This window comes from Bidens hawaiensis, unplaced genomic scaffold, assembly GCF_021521415.1.
Source record: "Bidens hawaiensis isolate Kalapana, Puna unplaced genomic scaffold, B.hawaiensis_p1.1 tig00062840_1, whole genome shotgun sequence".
Classification (NCBI taxonomy): Eukaryota; Viridiplantae; Streptophyta; class Magnoliopsida; order Asterales; family Asteraceae; genus Bidens; species Bidens hawaiensis.
In genome coordinates, this window is record NW_027501281.1 from 37877 (window position 1) to 60571 (window position 22695).

Sequence of the window (22695 nt, forward strand, 5' to 3'; positions counted from 1 at the left end):
CCAAGATCCCTAACCATACAAGCATATCTCCCTAGTGTACGAAACGAATCATTCCCATTGTATATCTTAGATCTAAGTAATTGTGGTAACGTATTGTTTTGTATTTATTATGAATGAATTCCTTGTTATTGTAAGTTACACCCACTCCATTGCAAATATTGATTGTTATGTTATGGTTCCCCAAGCAAAATTAGGTTAATTTAGTACATCTTTTTAGTGGCTTTGTTATTGCGACATTTATGCGAACTCAATGCACAACTTTAGAAAAATCTACAAGGGTTATCACATGGTTATGCGTATAAAGTTCACGTGCATTTTGTTCCTGAAATATGAGGTCAGTTTTATTGAAAATTGTATGTAATTCAGTGTATTTATAGGTTTTAACTAATCCTGCTTAAATTTTTTTGAATGGTTTTTTTCAAAAAGCTATATAAGTTATGAGTTTTAATCAAATACCATATAAATGTTAAAAAGCGGTATTACAAATCAGTAAATTCACTTGAGCTAAACACTAGTACACTTTAACAATGTTAATCGTTAATCGTAAAGATCATAAATATGTTGGAACAATTAACGTTAACTACTTGTCACATACATATGGCACATATATCTGTTTTCTCCTTTTCAATTCCTTTATATCGTATCCTTCAAGTAGAATCATCATTTGCTTAACAGTGACCTTAAACGGCTATTTTTAACAAATTGCACTATTTTTCCTTAAATATGTTGCATTTAGTTTTGCTTTGAGTATCTTATAACACCCTTTTAACAAAACGATTTGTTTGATATTTTTCATATTTGAGCATTTTATATAAAAGATTTAGAAAGATTCCAAGATTAATGTTTACCTTCTATTTATAGCATGAAAATAATAATTATTTAACCTACCGTTTGAGGCGTTTCTTTTCACATAAAATAAAATCACATATATTTTTCTTCACCAAAATCCAGTTAATTCTTCTTCCAATTTCACTCTGAAACCCAAATCAAACACAAACAAACCCTTGTCAATTTCATAATTTTTAGGGTTTTATCCAATTCCTTCAAATTGGTTTCCAGATGGGTAAGAATCCAAAGAAGGGTACCATCACTGAAGAAGATGCATCTGTCATCTTACAAAGGTTTTCTTTTTTTACGGATCAAGATTGTGCCTTTCTGATTGTTTTCTTGTGAAATCTTATGTGGGAAGCTGAATTTGATGTTTTTATGATGTTTAGTGGGATCTTTTTGTCGAATAAAGGTTTTATTTTTGTGGGTTTTGAAGGTACACGGCTGCAACTGTCTTAGCTTTGCTTCAAGAAGTGAGTCAGGTGCAGGATGTCAAAATTGACTGGAATTCGTTGGTCAGGCGAACGAAAACCGGTATAACGAGCCCTAGGGAGTACCAAATGCTTTGGCGCCATTTGGCGTATCGTGATCAGTTGCTTGCAAAGTTAGAGGATTCGGCGAAACCGCTGGTACGTTTCGGTTATGTTTAATTGTACCTGAACGGTTACGGGTGTGGATTGATATGAACGTGTTGTAATCAAATAAAGCGGGTTGAATTGATATAGGAGCCGCCCTAGATGGGTTGTATAATCAAGTTGTAATTAAACGGTTGGTGGGCTATAAACTCGTAATATATGGGTTAAGCAGGTTGAATTGGTATGAACCCTAGACATGTTGTATGGTCAAGTTGTAATTAAACGTGTTGGTGGGTTGAATTGGTATGAACCCTAGACGTGTTATATGATCAAGTTGTAATTAAACGGGTCATAAATGGGTTGGCAGGTTATAATATATGGTTTAAGTGGGCTGACTTTATATTAGCCCTAGACAGGTTGTATAATAAAGTTGTAATTAAAAGGGTCGTAAATGGGTTGAGCATGTTGAATTGATATAAACCCTAGACGTGTTGTATAATCAAGTTGTAATAAATGGGTTGGTATGCTATAATATATGGGTTGAGTGGGTTGAATTTATATAAAACCTAGACGGGTTGTATAATAAAGCTGTAATTATATTTTATGAGTTAAGCATGTTGTAAACGGGTTGGTGGGTTGAAATCATAAAATATCGGTTTTTATTATTCTAGCTGTTTAATTAAACAGGTTAAACATGTCAACCTGAACATGGCTTGTTTGTTAAACAAGTCAGACATGACAACCCTGATTATTTCATGTCATTGTTATGATTTAAGAACATATACTGTTTCGATTTAAGAAGTTTGTGAATGGCTACGGGTTACATACCTTTAAGTCATGATGGCAAAATCTCATTAGTGAATTTGAATCTTGTATTACTTGCTATAGCATTGATGCAAAAAGCCCACGAATCATAGCATACGGTTTTATACGATTTATCCTAGATTTTTCCTATTTGTGGTTTTTGGGTAGATTTTATGTTTAGTTTTTCACGTTTTCGATTAAATTGTGTTCGGCTGTTTGCAACCATCAGTTTATGCATACTAGATTACTTTCGAAAAGTTTTATACGTATTCACGGTCAACAAATGTAGCATACATATTTGGAAAGACTAATGTACCAAAGAGGATAATTGATTATATGCATAAGAATGTTATTATGTGGATCTAAGCGACTTCACTTAGACACTATGTCTTTAAGGTTGTTTTAAGATTCGTATTTTTTACAAAATATAGATGGTTTACCTGTTTTATCTGTAATTTGTTCATGACCATTTCGGATCTTAACTGAATCTTGGGTATAAATTATTTATAACTGTTGGATGCCAATGTTATCACCACATACCAGCATATTATATTACACACTAATTGTTAAATTTGCATCAAGTCTTTATTCATTAAAATTAAGCCACCGATTGGCAGGATGATGATAGTGATTTGGAATATGAGCTGGAAGCTTTTCCACCTGTGAACAACGAGGCTTCAATGGAGGCTACCGCATGTGTGAAGGTATAAATAATATTATTAATGTAGTTATCATCAACATGATATTAATTACTTCTGTTTGCTCGTTTACAATTTTTACCATGTCTTAAATGTTTCTGTAGTAACATGATAAGCAAATTAAAAAGTTACTTTTGAATCCGCCAGTTGAGGTTGTGTTTTAACGGGTCACAATAGGTCAAATTAAAACTTTTAGCTTTAAAGGAAATTAGTCAAGTGGGTCAAAACACGTTGAGATTCGCACAAAGTGTATGTAGATTGCATAAAACCTTCTATTTTATTTTTCAATAAATGATATAATAATTAAAAGAGTAACTTACACTTTTCGTTCTTTAGGTTTATACCAAATTTCAGATTCTGTCCTTAAACTACGGAGATACCAGTAATTGTCCTTTATGTTTAAAGATTTTTGCATATTTCATCGTTTGGCCTAAGCCCGTCTATTTAGATGTTAAATGAGGCCAAGTGACCTTCACGTGAGGGCAGAATGGTCTTTTTCTTTCCTTCTTTTATCTCCCCATTTCACAAAAAAAAACCCTTTAAAAAGAAAATATTTACTAACTTACTAAAAACTAATAAACAAACATTATATAAGAAAACAGGCGAGCCCCAATCCCCATAAAAGATTTAATCTTTATTGCTTTCATCAAAAAGGGTAAAAAGACGAAACTGCCCTCATGTGCAATGCACATGACTGAACTTAATGGAAAAAAAATAATTCTCGTTAGTGGATAGGACAAACATGTAAGCAAATTAACAGAAAGGACAATCACTGTTGTTTCCTTAGTTTAAGGATAAAATCTGAAACACTTCCTATACACCTAAACGACTAAAAGTGTAATTTATTCAAATAACTTAACTTTTATAACCATATTTGACCCTCTACTTTCCATACTCCAGGTACTCTTAGCTTCTGATTCGGGCTTAGAAAAGGGGCTGACCATCGAGGCTCCATTGATGATAAACATACCCACAAAGTCAACCATAAATTCGTCAGAAAGTCAACAGCCCGGTGGTAGTTTAAAAGGGATCAACATTACAGTTCCAGTTTGTGTGCAAAAGCAGCCACTGCCACCACCATCAGTTGTTGCGACATCTACAGAAGATTTGGATAAAACTAACGGTGGTGGCGGCGGAGGCAACCTGCCGCTTCGCCGGAAAAGAAACCCATGGACGGAGGCGGAGGACATGGAGCTGTTTGCAGCGGTTCAGAAATGTGGTGAGGGAAATTGGGCAAATATTTTAAAGGGAGATTTTAAGGGTGAGAGAACTGCTTCACAGCTTTCTCAGGTTCGTTTTTTATGTAAATTTGTTTATTTTATGTATTCAATTTTTTGTTTTCATATTTTTTTACATGAAATAATATAATAAATAGAGTAATTAAAAGAAACTGTCAATCAATCAATCAATCATACCCAGTGGGATCCCACCCATAGCAAGCTATAAGTAGGGTCTGGGGAGGGTGGGATGTAGGCACACCGTACCTCTATCCAGATGGGGTAGAGAGGTGGCTTCCAGGGAGACCCTCGGCTCTAAAAAAATATGTTTGAGGGGATATAGGAGGAAATTAAAGTTTAACAATAATATAATTAGTAATAGCCCGGAATAAAATTAGAACTACTAATAAATAAAACTATATAATATATGACATTAAAATAGCATAATGGTGTGCGACCAAGATAAGGTAAACAGTAGCTCCTTTAATAATTCATATCGCCCTAAAAATCCTTAGCTTTAATTCTACGTCTCCAAGAACTCCTATCCTCAACCATGTCCCCTGAAAGGTTTAGGTCTATCAAATCCTGCCTAATCCTCTCCTCCCAAGTCAATCTAGGTCGGCCTCTACCCCTCCTCCCCTCTAAACTGTTAAAAATAGATTTTCTTGAAGTTCTAAACTGTTAAATTTCAAAGTTTAATATATTTTATTTAGAATATTATGTATTAACTAGATTTTATAATATACACTATCATATTCAATTGTTTACTGTCTGTCATATTCTCATGAAAATAATAAAATAAATAGAGTAGTTAATAAGTTGTGTCTTGGCGCCTTGCATTCTTTTCAAGCTTAATAAAGGTTATATTTTTTAAAAGTTTTTGAAACTTTAGTTTGAAATTGTTTTATTATTATTTTATAGTAATCATAAATATTATTATTTCAGATTTTCTTGAAGTTTTGAATTCTTAAATAATGTGTAAGTTCGAAGTTAAGATAGTACCACTAGCCGGTCAACTTTTTGACTTGCTTATCATGAAATAATGATTTGCAGAGGTGGAACATTATTAAGAAGCGTAGAAATGGCAACCCAAATAACCCGAAAGTATCGAATAACTCGAATGTGAAGACGGGATCACAACTTTCCGAGGTACACCTGGCAGCTCGGAGGGCACTAAATATGGCTCTTGATCAACCTGGTAGCAATAGTTTGAAGGCATCTTCACTCGGTAAAACTTTTTTATGTTTGTTAAATCCATCTCATTAATTTTTTCACCTTCTGTTGAGTTATATCTTAAACATGTCCTTAAAAAAACTATTATCTAAAAGGGGAACGGGTTAAATTTGTTTAATTTAAAGTTTTAATGTGTATAACCTCCTAAATTGTGTTATATAAATGTTGATGTTTGAACAAAAAGTGTGTACATGTTAGTTAACCCAACCCTTCTCGTTTTGACTATGGGTGGCAATTTCCGACATGGCCCGATATTAATCAGGTTTTGGGTTGGCATTTCTGAAATGTTTAAAAAGAGGGTCGTGTTCGGGGTGGCCTGTTCAGTTAAATGGGTGTTCGGGTTGATCTGCATAACATGTCTAAAATGGGTTTAAACGATTTATGTTCAGGTTGACTTGTTAACCCGTTTAGTTAAACAGATTGACCCACTAATCCGTTTAAGCTACTTTTTTACAACCCGCCAACTCAATTACCACATTTACAACTTGGTTATCAGTCACCAATCAAACAAGTCGTGTTCAGATTCTAAGTGTCTGCGGGTTAGGGTTGATGTTTCTGACACAAATAAAAGCACATGACGTGTTAATTCAACCCCGTAAACCCGGCACAATTGCTGATATGATCTGGGATTGTAATCTAAAGCAGGTAGGACAAAATCGGGCATCACTAGCATCACTTCCATGCGTCCTATGATGCACGACACTCCCAGCATTGTTCAAGATCAGTCCAATGAAGAGCCTTGTGCCCCAGCAAAAACATTTCCAAAAATCCTACCTAAAGCATCAACAAGAAGTCTTGTTGGCGGGGCAGATCCTGTAAAGGCTGCTGCAGTTGCTGCTGGGGCCCGCATCGCGACCCCGTCGGCTGCTGCAGCTATACTGAAGCAGCAGCTAAAGTCGGCCATTCACATTAAAACGTGTGGTTCCAGTTTCCGTGACCTGCATTCACCAAATCCAGTGAGCAGTCAAGAAACATCAGGGAAGATGGTGGAAAAAGGTGAACAAGATGAAACATCAGAAAAGGGTGTGGTTATGGGTATTCGTGAGAATGAAAAGGAGTTATGAAAGAAGCATGGTTTATATTCTTGTGTTGAGTTTTGTAGGAAGTTTTAAGTATCTGCTTTTGTGTGTTGTCTGTTGCATACAATTTTGTTACCAAGTTGTCTTAAGAAAGAAGCTTTGCATTCATTTTAATGGGAAAATATTTGTTTTGTTTATGGGATTTTTTGCATTCTAATTTTCTTCTTCACTGGTGTTTTCTTTTAACCAATAAGTAAATATTACTGTTACAATATCTCGCTAAAGTTCATTACTAATTGTGGTAGTAATCACTTGTCTCTCTGATAAGATAAATATCACATGCCGTTACATACTATACAATAATTAACGGTGGATCCATTTTTGTTTTTCTAGGGCAAACACAAACAAATAATATGTCGTAAATAGTGCAAAGTTGATTTTAAATCAAAAATCGTTACTGATTGATTATGTGGGTTTTGTAAGAGCAAGGAAAACTAATTTATTTTGTTTATTACTTTAAAACTTTTACTGTTTCTTTTATCTTATGGGTAGAGATGTTCAAAACGGTTTGGGACTAGGAACCGGAACCGGTTCCTAACCGGTTCCTATATTCAAAACCCCATTTTAAACCGGTTCCAGGCTCGAACCGGTTAGGGAACCGAACCGGTTCTCCCACCCTCGGACCCTTAACCTATCTAACCGGTTCCTAAACCGGTTCCTGTACTACCGGTTACAGTGTAAAATTTTTTTTTTTTTTTTTTCGTTTTTCGTTTGCGATTTGGATTCTAAACTACGATTCGTATTTGTATAACATGAAAAATAAAAAAAAACAATTAACATAAAATTCATTTTATTTACTTTAAGAAGTTCAAAAAAAAAAGGTTACATGTTTTAAAATCTTCAAAAACAAACTAACAAAACATTAAACTTATAAATATAAAGTTGTGACATATTATTTCTAGAAAAGCCTTCTTGTTCGTCGTAATTATTGAGCGGCGACTTCTTCCTCGGAATTACTTGTAGAAATGCCTTCTTGTTCGTCGTGCACTCGAACATCAAGTGGTGTTTCATCTTCGAGAGTGGTTACGTGTTGAATACGATCGATTGAGTCCAAGTGATCCTTTAAGCAAATGCACATCTCCACCGACTCCGAATTTAGTCTTGTTCTTGTCACCGATATTACCCTGCCACTAAGAGAAAAAGCGGATTCCGAAGCTACCGTAGAAGCTTGGACGGTTAGTAAATCACGGGCATGGTGGCAAGAATCGGAAACTCGGTTTCCTTTACCTTCCACCAAGCCAAAACATCAAAAGTGCCATATTCCTCTTCGGATAAACCGGTAGAGTAATCATTTGCACTATACCTTCCTAGTTCGCTTGAAGGGGTGTTACCCCTTTGTTTTTTAGCCGTTACGTTGCGAACGGTGTTCATAAGGCTAATCATGGGATCTCGTACTCTAGTATCACTTGAACTTGATGAAGACCCCCCCCCCCCCCCCCGGCATAGGCATGTGTATGTTTGACCCATATTTATTTAAATAAAAGTCATACATAAATTTAAAATTCAAGTTAAAATATTTTTTTGCCTCTGTTGAAAAGTTTGGGTCAACTTCATGCATATCTAAGGCTGAAAAAATTTCGTCTATCACACATTCAACCCCCGTAACATTTAACATTGGGTTTAAAGCGGCGGCGCAAGTAAAAACCGGTGGCAATTCAAGAAAGTATTTTTTTAATTTAAACTTCATTGGTAATATGATGTTTGAAAACATTGGACTTTTATTTTCAAATTCTTTAAGATTGTTAACCTAGGGGGGAGAGGATTTGCATAGGAGGTGATTTTAATGGACACATTGGTAAGGCTAACGATGGTTTTCAAGCCGTACATGGGGGTTTCGGTTTTGGTGATAGGAATGAGACCGGAACAGATCTTCTAGAGTTTGCGGTGGCACATGACCTAGGTATTATAAATTCTTTTTTAGGAAACGAGATTCTCATTTAATCACTTTTAGCAGTGGCGGACGCGACACGCAAATTGACTACCTTTTGATGAGGTGAGGAGACCGACGTTGGTGGAAGGACTGCAAAGTCATACCTGGGGAGGCAGTTGTGACCCAACATCGACTACTAGTGACTGATATAGCCTTCAGAAATAAGCTGACTGTTCGAGAGAAGAAAGGTACACCGAGAATTCAATGGGGAAATTTGAAGGACGAAAATCTCCTTCTGTTTAAGGATAAACTCATACTGCATACGCGGGCTCGACTAAATGGGGACTCAACTCATATATGGGAAGCTATGGAGACAAAGATCATCCAAGTAGCAAAGGAGACTCTCGGGGTCACAACAGGAAAGTCAAGTGGGCATAAGGAGTCTTGGTGGTGGAATGACGCAGTGCAAGACAAGATAAGGGACAAACAAGGATGTTTTAGGGAGCTAATGAGGTGCACAAATGAGGAGGAGCGAGTGGATTTGAGGGACAACTACAAAACGGCCAAGATAGAGGCAAAGAAGGCAGTGGCGGAAGCAAAGAAGGCGGCCTTTAAACGGATGTATGAAAGTCTAGAAACAAAAGAGGGGGAACATGCTATGTTTAAGATTGCCAAAGCCAGGGAGCGTAGAAGGCAAGATCTAGGACCGGTGAAGTTCATAAAGGATACAGATGGGCATGTACTGGTCAAGGAGCAGGACATCAAGCTAAGATGGCAAACCTACTTCCACAATCTTTTTAACAATGGGAGAGCTTACCAAGAAGAACATGACAACACAAACTTTCATCGACAACAATCGAATAACTGCTACTGCCGACGGATCACACGAGAAGAGGTGAAGGACGCACTTAGGAGGATGGGAAGGTCTAAGGCGGTTGGCCCAGACAACATACCCATCGAGGTGTGGAAGTGTCTGGGGGAGGAAGGAGTCATGTGGTTAACTACTCTGTTCAATAGTATTCTCAAATCAGGTAAGATGCCAGACCAGTGGAGGAGCAGCGTTGTAGTTCCTATCTATAAGAACAAAGGAGACGCCCAATGTTGTGGTAACTACCGAGGAATCAAACTACTAAGTCATACTATGAAGCTATGGGAAAGAGTGATTGAGGTTAGACTTAGACGAGAAACTCAGGTTACGGTCAACCAATTTGGCTTCATGCCGGGGCGTTCCACCACAGAGGCAATACACCTTATAAGAAGATTAATGGAAAAGTATAGGGAGAAGAAGCGTGATCTACATATGGTGTTTATTGACCTAGAAAAGGCCTACGACAGTGTGCCACGACAGGTGCTCTGGGAGTGCTTGGAGGGTAGAAGAGTGCCCAGGAAATACATAGAGATAATTATGGATATGTATACCAGGAGTGAAACAAGTGTCCGTGCGCCAGTGGGGGATACTGATTTCTTTCCTGTAGAGGTAGGTCTTCACCAGGAGTCAGCGTTGAGCCCGTTTCTTTTTGCAGTAGTCTTGGATGAGTTGTCAAAGTCGATTCAGGGGACTCTCCCGTGGTGCATGATGTTCGCAGACGATATTGTGTTACTTGCTGAGAAAAAACAAGATCTAAACATGAGGCTTGAGGAGTGGCGAACAACCTTAGAGACAAAAGGTTTAAAGATTAGCCGATCTAAGACGGAGTACCTACACTGTGATTTTGGTGAGATAAACGACAGTGAAGACGCACACATCACAATTGAAGGGCAGGTGGTCCCGCAGGTAACGAAGTTCAAGTATTTAGGATCATTTGTACAGAGCGATGGGGAATTAGACAGTGATGTGACCCACCGAGTTCAGGTAGGATGGTGTAGATGGAAAGCAGCCACAGGTATATTATGCGACAAGAGTTTCCCGACTAATCTGAAGGGAAAATTCTATAGGGTGGCAGTTAGACCTGCAATGCTATATGGAACAGATTGTTGGGCCATCAAGAAGGCACAAGTGCGGAAGATGGAGGTAGCAGAAATGAGAATGCTACGTTGGATGTGTGGGCACACAAGGCTAGACAGAATAAGAAACGTTGTGCTTCGCGAGAGATTAGGGGTGGCGAACATAGCAGACAAGATAAGAGAGTGGAGATTGAGATGGTTTGGACATGTAAAGAGAAGACAGACGACGAATCCTGTTAGATCCGTAGAAAACATTACTATAGAGGGGAGGAGGGGTAGAGGACGACCGAAATTGACTTGGGATGAGAGGATTAGGCATGATTTGATAGACATAAACCTCTCTGAGGACATGGTTGAGGATAGGAATTCGTGGAGAAGTAGAATTAAAGTTAAGGATTTTTAGAGAGAATTGAATACCTTAGGGCTTAGACTTAACTTATTTAGGTCACATACCATAATGGTATTTCCCTTACATACTTTATTATTATTATTATTAGCTTTTATATTGCGGTTAAACTGTGACCTTTTTATTAATATTATTATAATTAGTAGTAGTTTTTTATATAACTGTTAAACTTTGATTTCCTTTTTTTGCTTCATACACATGTTCTTAGAGCCGAGGGTCTCTCTGGAAGCCACCTCTTTATTCCTTTGGATAGAGGTACGGTGTGCCTACATCCCACCCTCCCCAGACCCTACCTATAGCTCTGCTGTCGGTGGGATTTTACTGGGTATGATTGATTGATTGATTTTAAGATTGTTAACCATTAAAAATAACTCCGAAAGAACCAAGGGACTTGTCGGATAATACGTTCCCGATAGTTTCGTAGTTGATGTTTTAAAAACTTCAAGAAAAGTCGATAAGTCATTGATAATTTCCCATTTCTCATTTGAAAAGGGGATTGCCAAATCATTCTCGGCAAGACTAGAATGAAACATTTGTAAAGTTTCTCTTTGTTCCAAAGCACTTTGAAACATTATGCAAGTGGAATTCCATCGATGAGGTACATCCCAATTAGCTCCCAAAGCTTTTCTTCCCGTATCTTTACAAAATTTTCTATATTCCATTTGTCTTTTTTTACTTTTCTTAAAAACTTCATGTATCATTAGTCTAAAATCGTTTATAACCGATGTAACCTCATCCGAAGCAAGTCCGTCTTGCACGATTAAATTAATGATATGTGCAACACACCTTGAGTGAAAAAATACACCATTGCAAATCGGCGTATATTTTAATTTTAATTTATCAACCGCCGATGTATTATTCGACGCGTTATCAAATGCCATTGAAAATCTTTTATTTTCTAGTTTATAAGTTTTTATAACATAATCTAAAATTTCAAACAAATTATCTCCCGTATGTGGATACTCAAAGAGTTCGAAAGCAATGGTGCGTTTCATCATTTCTCACGATGACGGGTCTACCCAATGAGCGGTGACACAAAGATAAGATTCGGGTATACCATGTGGAGCCGACCAAACATCACTAGTTAAGTTTATTCCCGTATTTATATTTTCAAAATATGCAATTAGTACCTCTTTGGCCTTCTTCCACAATTTTAAACAATAACGTTTAAGAATATGACGACTTACGTGAGTGTATTGTGGTTGAAGCGTATCTCGAATCATGGCGGTTAAGCGAGGGTTGTCGAAGTGGCTAAACGCCAAAGCTTCTTGAATCACAAACTTCGCCATACGATCTTGAACTCGATCAATTTGGTATGTAAATATTCCGCCTTCACTATCCATTTGCGTTTGTTGCGAATCGACGTTCTTTTTCAACGCCTTGCAATACGGTTTTTCGATGTGTTTCTTCAAATTTGAATTCGAAAGTGGGTTTAAATAAACCCCACAAAACTTGCACCGAGCCTTCAATGAATGGTCACTCAATTCAACCAAATCCAATTGCACCAAATCTCTTGATTACGATTATGAGGTACAATACGAACGAAACTTGGTTCGGCGTTGGAACCTTGACCAACCGATGATTGTGAGGCAGCCATAACAACAAATATGAATATAGAAGAAGAGAAAACAAGAGATTAGAGAACTCAAAACGTTGTAATAGCGTTTTTTTGTATTTTTTTGCGTTCGGGTTTGCGTTTTGAGTGTTGTGATGAACCCATGACACCAAATACCTATTTATACTAGTAGTGGGGTGCTTGGGGGAGCCAAAAAACGGCTATTTTTGACCCCAACGGTCAAAAAACGGCCAAAAAAACGATTTCCAACGGCTATACTCGATCCAACGGCTAGAACCGGTTAGGAACCGGTTCCGGATGGAACCGGTTAGGAACCGGTTCCGGATGGAACCGGTTAGGAACCGGTTCCGGTTCCTACCCGCCCCCACTCAGAAATGCAAGAACCGGTCACAGATCATCGGGTTGAATCAGATAGGGTCCGGTTCCTACAAAAAACGGGTAGGAACCGGTTCGGTTCCGGTTCGGGTCCACCGGTTCGGTTCCAGGAACCGGTTTATTTGATCATCTCTACTTATGGGTAGTCGTTAGAATGGTCGAAGAATTAATGTAATGTTTCCATTCTAACGACTTGAAATTACATCTATTTTTTACCCAAAGACTTAATTTTGATCTCTGCCTACAAACAATTTCTCATTCCTAGCTTTCCAAATCCTGTAACAAACAAGAATAACGATCCCGTTAAAAGGATCCTTTTTGCGACCTTCAAACCAACCTGAAAATGAAGCTCCAACAGGAGCCAACTTGCACCAAACACTGATGTTTTGCCAAACCAATGACGCAACCACACAAGTTGTGAAGATGTGTTCAGCCCACTCAATCTTCGAGTCACAAAGAACACAGTTTTACTTGTTTTATAAAGTTTCCGAGGTCTTATTTTTGTTTTATAAACATTTTAGTTGTGAAAATTTTTTGAAGTCTTAAATTTAACATTATATTTACAAAACTTCGTTTTCAATTGTAAGACTTTGCATTATACATATCTTATTTTAAACTTTGTTTACCATTTATAAAACTTGCTCAATTGATCTTCCACCATATACCTTTTGGCGTTTAGCGGTTTTTTGCTTTGATACTTGATATTTTATCTTTTTATCCCGGTTTCATCAATCTTGAATCTTGAGTGTACATATTTTGGAGTCAGTTTGTAGTTTGTACCAATGGCTCGACAAAATAGGTTTGAAATCGGAACTGGTTTTGACTTTTATTGACCCAAATTAGAATCGTTTTGGAACTAGAACCAGTCTGATCACACTTATCCGCCCAACGGTAGAGCAGTAGAGGTACGCATCCAAAACGGTCAGTAAACAGTTTCGAAACTGATTTTAAAACCAGGTTGGATATAACTGGTTTGAATCTAACTAAACAGGCAGTTTGTAATTGGTTTTGTATGCTCCTGCATTGAAAGTTGAAACTGTTGGAACCAGTCAAAATCGTACCAAACTAGATAAACACCTGTTTCAAACCAACCCGATCTTTTTACACTTCAACCGGTTCAGGCTAAAACCGACTTTCTTTATCAGAAACCGAACCAGATTGTGGCCAAACACCGGTTTTGTGCATCCACCTTCCAACTTTACATTCCAAATATGTTATAATAAATTATAAAAACCACAGGGACAAACTAAGGCTTTACATAAAAAAAAGACACAGCATGCATTCAGTTTAGAATCAAATTTACAAGAATTGTTATCAATAGTTTTCTTCTGTTTTTTTTTAGAAATTGCTTTTCTTTTCACCCTCACTTCCATGCATATATACATCATCATACAAATATTTTACATCACATCACATACCTGATACCACCCAACAAATTTTAATTTAGTCCAGTTGATTCTTCTACCAGATCAATGCTAATCTGAAGACAAAATGAGTCAATCTTCAACTCATTTTTGCCCGTCTCTTAACAGCTTCAGTATTCTCGGTACACTGATCTGTTTCTCGTCGTCACGAATAATAATCATTTTAAACCCGAAATAACAATAGTTAGTAGTAGTAGCACCACCACCACATAAGCTAAACCAATATCTTTTTACATATAGATACATATTTACAGTTAATGGGCTAACGTGGACAGCTCAGTTGTGCTGTAGGATGACAGCCATTGTTCCATGTAAGCTTCACTCTCTGCAAATAAACAAGTGCCCCATTTGTTCATAAGTTATGAAAACTATGCTATTGAAATAATATCAGACTTTATATAAAGATGTCTTGATGCACTTTCTATGAGCATCACATTACAATGGATGTCCTGTTTTGCCCCTGCCTAGTCAAAATTTACCACTCAATCTCCCTTAAAACAGATTCACAAAACATGAAGTCAGACGCGGTTCTTGCAGTTCTCTACTTAAAACTGGTTTTGTAGTTGGGCTTATAAACAAACCAAACGAAGCATGCTCGTGTTCATTCGTTTTAACTTTAACAGAACAAGCGATCAAACACGAACAATAAAACAAACAATGTTTTTTCTTCGTGTTCATTAAGAAAATAAAGTTTTTCTTGTTCGTGTTCGTTTATGTTCGTTCATTAACAGTATAAACGAACGATTCACGAAGGTAAAGAAATAAACATAGATGACCGAACATAACCTAGCTAAAACCAATTAAAAGTAAACATGAAACAGCAATATGTTGCGTCTAAAAAGTTAATTAAAGTAGACTAAATTTAATAGCCTAAACAATGTAAGCAAACGTACATGAAAGAACTTAAAGAAACGTAAATTAACGAACATAAATGAATTTAAGCGAAGGAGCATAAATGAAGTTAATGAGGGAACGTAAACAAAGTACTAATATAGATGTGTTGCATGTATACGAAAAACATGTGACGTTTATATTTGTGAATGGGTCTGTCCACTCCAAAACATATATATAAAAACACAAATTAGTAACTTAGGATATGATAATTATAATCTAAGTTATCTAACAAATTTCTTATTTACCATTTATATAAAAAAGGTAATAGTGTACTCTTATTTGTTTGATTATAATTTTTTTATGCTAACCGACTGAAATACAACACAATTATGCACCTAATCTTAATAAATAGCAGAATCATGAATAAGAAGACTAACCAGCAGAATAAATGTCTGGCACGTGTCCAACCGCAATATTAAACTTGCCGGTCGGAGATTTGTTTTCGTTAACAACATCACTCCGACCACGACCATAACATGGCACCAGCACAGCAAAACTATCATCTGAATCATCATCATCGTCATCACTGCAAAAACCAGCACCATGTGGTTCTAACTATCCAATTGACCAGTCAGAGTCATCCGATTCCGATCCAGATAAACAGCCACCATCAGAGGGAACCAACACGACATCATATTCTTTATCAAGCTTGCGTTCTCTTCGACTCTGCCATTTCCGTTTAACCCTTTTAGAGGCGACGTTTACTGATGAGAACTTTAAGTTGTCGAATTCCAACATGTTTATGTCAGATGCTGTTGATGAATTGTTGGAGGGTCTGTTGTGGATCTTTGTATCTTGATGCTTTCGCTCCACAACCACCATGATGAAAACTGTGAAAATGCCACTGCCATTTCACCTATGAATACTGTTGAACAGAAAGCAAAATTAGAAATAAGAAAGCTGATCAAACTCATAACAAATTAATAACTAGATAGATAGTTTCTTTACTCAATCAACTTCATGGTTATCAGTCAAAACCCTATAGCTAACATTTCTCCGTTTTTTTATTCTTTCATCTAATTGAAAACATAAACAGAAAATCAAACCAACAAGTAAAAAAGGCGCAATACCAATCAGATCCCCAAAATCTTCAAAAAATAAATAAAATATAGAAATACGATGACTGCAAACAATAATCATTACAAGTTAATAAGAATCTGAGGCTATGATAACAACTATCAACCCCAAAACTTTACTGCAAATAAATGAAAAATGGAGCATAATAATAAAATCCCCAAATAGTAAAATGATTACTGCAAACAATAATCAACTACATATCTGATAACTCGAATTCGCTAAGTATCAACTAATCAATTATGATTCTGTTGATGACTTAATTGTAATATTATTAAAAACAAATATGTATGTATGTAGTAATTGTAATTGAATAAAAACAAATACCAGAATCTGGAAGCGATGATGGAGATTGAGATTAATCGAAAACCCTAATAATAAGTTGTGATTTGACTGGTTCCACTTGTACACACTTGTCACTAAATTATTCAACCTTCACTTGACACACTCAGTGCTCTTATCGAGGGTGCGAAGCAAAATCACTCGACGCGCACGGTGAAGTGCTTTAATGGTGCACTTTGCACGCTCGCATCGCCGCGAATCGCCTTTGTATTTTTGGTGGAAAACAAAATTTTTATTCATGCCTCGTCGTGATATGCAAAGAGTTATAGTTATCTGAAAAATTTTAGTGTCCATCGCTTTACGCGACAAGCACTTAGATGACCCCTCTCAATACGCGACGTGGAGGAATCCTGAATTCTAATGAGCATCAGATTTGATTGAATTAGTTTCAAGTTTCAGTTCATTCTCTATCAAACCAAACACGCCATGTCAAGGGATTTAAATCGCGATGTCTACGAATTCACGAAACAAGATCGTCCTAATAGGTTCATGTGTTATTTTTTCACTTATACAAGTTTACATACACCTGTAGTTTATTTTTAAGAAATAATAATGGGCGGCCTTGAGGGTGTGCGAGCCGCACCCTCGGCCGATGCACAATTTTTTTTTGGGGGGGGGGGCAATTTTATATATATATATATATATATATATATATATATATTTATAAAATAATTCTTATGCATTATAATTGAATTTTGATCCCCTTAAAATTATCGGGCCAAAAAAAATTGTTTATTAATAATCCAAAGGATAAAATTTAGGTTATTTTATCCACAACTGAAACATACAACTGTTTTCCTTTTGCAATCGTCTTCCGAATGACCGAGTTTCTTGCAAAAGTTGCATGTGGTCCCAGGAATAATTTTGATTGGTTTTAAACACTTTCCACGATGTCTTCTGCCACAGCTCTGACAGATTGGTCTTGTGAATTTAAATGCCCCTTCCTTCTTTTCTTTGTTTTTCTTCGTTTTCTTTTCCTCGGTTTCTTCTTTCTTTCCTTTGTTATCCTTATCTTCTTCATGATTTCTGATAAGACCATTCATAAGATAACCTGCTAATTCCATGGCTGAATCAGCGGTTTGAGTCAAATGAGATCTTACCATATCTCTAATTTCCCGAGGCAAACCCCAAATGTAGCGGGTTGCTTTATTGGATTCGGGTATTACCAAGTGTGGTATCAATCTACAATACTCATGAAACTTAGTATTGTATTCCTTGAGATTAGTTCCTTCCACCTTGTGGTTCAAAAACTTAGTTTGAATAAGATCAATTTCATTCATGGGACAGAACTTTCGTAACACCAGTTGATTGAATTCTTCCCACTTCAATTGGTACATAGTTTCTCTACCCTTTGACATGATCAGGGTATTCCACCATTCCAAAGCTTTGCCTTTAAAGTATTGAGATGAGTATTGAATCTTTTGAATCTCAGTACATTGGCTGATGATAACAATGGACTTGATTTCTTCAAGTCATCGTACAGTTGGTATGGCACCTTTATCGCCACGGAATTCTTTTGGTCCAAATGCCCTGAAGTTCTTAAAACTACTGCCTTGAATTACTAGTTGTTTCTTGAATTTACGATTGAATTTGCTCTCAGCGTTGGAGCTATGAACACTTTCTTCATGATGAGAAGGATTTCGATACGGGATGAGTTCTAGAAGATTTGTTTGAATGCTCTATTTTACGTTTGTGTGACCCTTCTTTCATTGAATCGATGAAAGGAGTAATTGCGTTATGAATCATTTCTTGAATTTTGACCAGATACCGCTCAGGAATCTCCTGTGCAGGTTTTCTCATATCCTTGTTGCTTCTATGAGTTGAAGCTTCGTCATTATTCTCTTGATTGTTTGGGTTCGACATCCTGTAAACAGAATAGATTTTAGTATGAACGAAATTCTAATTTATATACTAACGATAGAATGTGTGTTACAAGAGTGTAACATTTGAACAATTGATATAAGTGCAAAAGATTGATTTGTTTATAGAATGTTTAATTGAGTATGTCGTATTTAGAGGATATTTCTAATCTTCTTGAGGATCGTTCGTCTCGTAATGACACAATCTAATAGTTTATTCTTTGTTTGAGAGTTTGATGTTTGAGATAATCACGTAAAACGATAATTATTCTATATTATTTTCCAAGTATCTTAATGATGATAGTCGATGAGGTTCTTTGAGAGGCATCAACACTTTCTTGTTGTCATATTCTTGAAATAGTTGTTGGGTTTCTATGGAAAATATATACTTAGTTAACCATTTAACTAGTCACAATTAAGGCGAAGCGTGATATTTACAAACTAAACATATCTATCCATATGTATATATATTTATATATTACAAGTTTAGATGATATGTGTTCATGAACAACCTAGTTTATTCATGTCATAAGATTACCAATAATCTATATGTTAGAAACCCGAGACAAGGATCAAGTAATACGGAAAAACTAAACTATCAAAGCTCATAAAACTTACATTCTTAACCTTTAAGAGATGTAGTTGATGGTTGAAGAAGATGATGATGTTGATGCTAGACTTTCAAAGGAAAATCCTCAAATGGAATATACCCCGAGCCTCCAACACACACCGAGCTATGTTAGGGAGCTTGAACACCAAAAAACCGAGACCCGAGCCTCTTCCTTTTGTTTGGCCGATAACAAGAAGAAAGAAAAGAAAGAGTGGAGTGGTTTTTGGTTACTTGAAAGTTGCTTATAATCTGATCTTTTTTCTTTTTATCATGACTCCATCAAATCCAAACATGATGTTAGGTATTTGGTCACTTAACCCATACCAAATGCATGACAAGATATTGACCAAAATCATGGGGTGTGGGGCCACCCAAAACCGGCCCCAAATATATTTATATATATATATATATATATATATATATTTTTTTTTTTTATTTATTTATTTTATACTTTATAAAATATATAAACACCCCATCTTTTATAAACCATTTTATAAAAGAACACATAGTTAAATAATCATTCCAATAATAATTATTTGAATAAATAAATTAACCAATTAATTTATTTAACACTTTCAAGTAAGTATTCAGAAACCCGATTTTCTGAATGTATCGTGTTCTGTATTTGTCTCATAGATCTTATCTTAACAAATACATAATTGGTGTGTGTCTAACTCGTTATTGGGTATGACCCGACTTGGATCAAACACAACTAGCCATATTAACCTAATTATGTGTCTCGGGCATATGGTATTCCAACAATCTCCCACTTGCACGTGACTCATAAGAAGTTAATGTTAATGGTGAATACCGCCTAACAACAGGTCACCACCCTTAGTGTGTTTGACTAAGTGCCATTCAATAACATCATCCCCTTCAAGTCTATACTTGATATGATATAGGTAAGTCTTATCATTATATCCCTTTGTTACTAGATGTCCTGTCAAATCGAAGAGACACAGAGTGATCATTCTCTCAATGATTTAACTTAACAGGCCTTAGACATCTAAACTCTCAACACATAAGAGGAACAAATTCCATCTTGACTGCATACATCCTCGTTGACATCTCATATGATATCTGAGCTCTTTCTTACGCGTCATCGTGTTACTGAAATAACAAAGAAGAGAGTCAAGATATCAGACTTGATGAAAAACCAGATCCGATATGCATCTCAGGTCAAAGGACACAATGATACTCGCCTTTACTCAAGGATTACTTATGATTAGTTGCACTAACTCCATGCAGTGATCCTTGAGAGCGGATCATGTCCAATATTTGTATCCCACAAATATCTATGAACCTTGGTGGCAAACCTATGCCCTATATTCATCACATGAATATCAACCAATCCGGGTTCATAATAGTCTTACCTTCATACTTGTTCCCACAAGTATGATCGACTACGGACGTTTAGAATAACATAAGTCATTCATGGATCAAACATGCAAATATAGAACATAACTCATTGAATAATTAAAACATAATTAATTTTCATGAGATACCCATTACATTCGTTCTTATACAAACACTAAATACAGATTAAATCCACTCACTAGAATACCGAAGTCCTAATGCACAACATGACCCTCATGCTTTGGCCTATCGAGGAGCTTCGTGAGTGGGTCCGCAATATTTTGATCGGTATGAACTTTATGAATACATATCTTTCTCTTTTCAACTTCATCCCTTATGTAGTTGAATCTGCGCTCAATGTGCCTCGTTTTCTGATGAGCACGAGGCTCCTTGATCTGTGCAATAGCACCTTCATTGTCACAGAATATCTCTAGGGGCTCCTGAATGGTAGAGATAATCCCTAGATCCATGATGAACTTTTTCATCCATGCAGCCTCTTGGGCTGCCATTGAAGCGGCGATGTACTCAGATTCTGTAGTGGATAACGCGACAACATCCTGCTTCGAACTCTTCCAAGAAACAGCGCCTCCATTCAAAATGAAGACATATCCCGACTGTGACCGAGAATCATCTCGGTCAGTTTGGAAACTCGCATCCACGTAACCCTTTACGACGAGTTCCTCCTCGCCAAACCCATATATTAAAAACATATCCTTAGTCCTTCTAAGGTATTTTAATATATTCTTGACAGCCATCCAATGATTGTCACCTGGGTTGTGCTGGTATCTACTCGTTATGGTTAAAGCATACGAGACGTCCGGTCTAGTGCACATCATTGCATACATAATAGATCCTATTGCAGAAGCATAAGGAACATGCTTCATCCTATCCTGCTCTTCCTTAGAGCTAGGACTTTGGGATGAGCTTAACACGGTTCCTCTAGGAATAGGTACCAAACCTTTCTTAGAGTTTTCCATCCTGAACCTTTTCAGGATTTTATCAATGTATGCACTTTGATTGAGTCCGATCAATTTCCTTTGTCTATCCCTGTAGACCTTTATTCCCAAGATATATGTCGCTTCTCCAAGATCCTTAATTGAGAAACGACTACTTAACCACGCTTTAACGCTTTCCATACTTGGTATATCATTTCCAAATAAAAGTATATCATCGACATACAAAATAAGGAACATGACTATACTCCCACTAGCCCATTTATACACACATGCCTCATCACCGTTTTGGACGAAACCAAATGCTTTGATTTCTTCATTGAAACGATGATTCCACATCCGTGATGCTTGTTTCAACCCGTAGATTGATTTCCTTAACTTACATACTTTGTCAGGATTAGATGGATCGACAAAACCTTCAGGCTGAACCATATGGACATCTTCCTCAAGATATCCATTAAGAAAAGCGGTCTTGACATCCATCTGCCATATCTCATAATCAAAATGAGCTGCAATGGCAAATAATATCCTGATCGACTTAAGCATCGCGACCGGCGAGAAGGTTTCATCATAATCAATCCCTTGAGTGTTGGAATTACGTATGCCCGAGACACATACTTAAACTAATGTGGCTAACTGTGTTTGATCCAAGTCGGGTCATACCCAATAACAAGCTAGACAACACCAAATGTATTCTTTTAGTGATTTGATCATTTAAACGAATACCGAACACTACGTGTTTAGAAAATTGGTTTTCTAAACAAACACACTTGAGGATTTAAATAAATTATCTGGATAATTTGTTTATATAAATAAATTATTTAATTGGTTAAATAATTACATAAATGTATGCACAATTTTATAAAAGTGAGTTTTATAAAATAAATGGAGGTGTTTTAAATGGTTAAAACAAAACACAAAAAAAAAAAAAAAAAAAAAAAAAAAACAAAAAAACAAACAAAACCGGCCACCCCATGTGGGTGGAGGGTTTGGTCCCATCCAAACTTTTGTCCTTTTGTGTTGACCACCTTTTATTAATAACCATTCACAAGACATGCATTTTGGTTCTTGTCTCATTTTGAATTTCAAGTAATCAAAAACATCCTCTCTTTCTCCCTCTAAACTCACGGCCACTTTGGCCAATTTTGGGGAGTTTTGTGAGCTAGTTCAAGTGTTCAAAAATCCTAGCAACTAGTTGGTGTTGTTGCTCAAAGCTTGGGTATACAAAGCTTGAGGGTTTCTCTTTGCAACCTTGCCATTTGAAGACATCATCTTCTTCATCCATCTACATCTTCTTATAAGGTATAAGAAGGTACCATTTACATTTTGTAAGCATATTGTTCTTGTAATATTGATCCTTGTTCTTTGGGTTTTAGTTTTAACATAATGGTATGTTCATAACAAGTTTTAAAATCTAAGCTTCCGTTGCGTTTTCATGTTAAATATGGTTAACTTGAACTTTGATAATCTTGTATAAAACCCAACAATGGCATCAAGAGCCGGTTACAAGGACTTATGCTTCTTACATGTTCATAGATTTCGGGTTTTTCATGGGTGAAAAAGGGGTCCGAAATTTTG

The 22695-nt window shown here is 36.5% G+C and overlaps 1 protein-coding gene and 1 long non-coding RNA gene across 2 annotated transcripts; one reads left to right on the forward strand and one right to left on the reverse strand.

Annotated features, from left to right (window-relative positions):
* Positions 1 to 890: 890 nt before the first annotated feature.
* LOC143603812 (uncharacterized) lies at positions 891 to 6419 on the forward strand. The gene is made up of 6 exons (XM_077080505.1): positions 891 to 1121; positions 1265 to 1457; positions 2825 to 2911; positions 3806 to 4195; positions 5176 to 5350; positions 6001 to 6419. Exons 1-6 carry the CDS (start codon positions 1060 to 1062, stop codon positions 6417 to 6419), a joined length of 1326 nt encoding a protein of 441 aa, XP_076936620.1. The 5' UTR covers positions 891 to 1059.
* A 7223-nt stretch (positions 6420 to 13642) lies between these two features.
* On the reverse strand, positions 13643 to 16378 carry LOC143603814 (uncharacterized). The gene is made up of 3 exons (XR_013148141.1): positions 16325 to 16378; positions 15301 to 15788; positions 13643 to 14354 (listed from the first exon to the last, which is right to left on the reverse strand). It is a non-coding gene; the product is annotated as an uncharacterized LOC143603814 (long non-coding RNA).
* Between the last annotated feature and the right edge of the window lie 6317 nt (positions 16379 to 22695).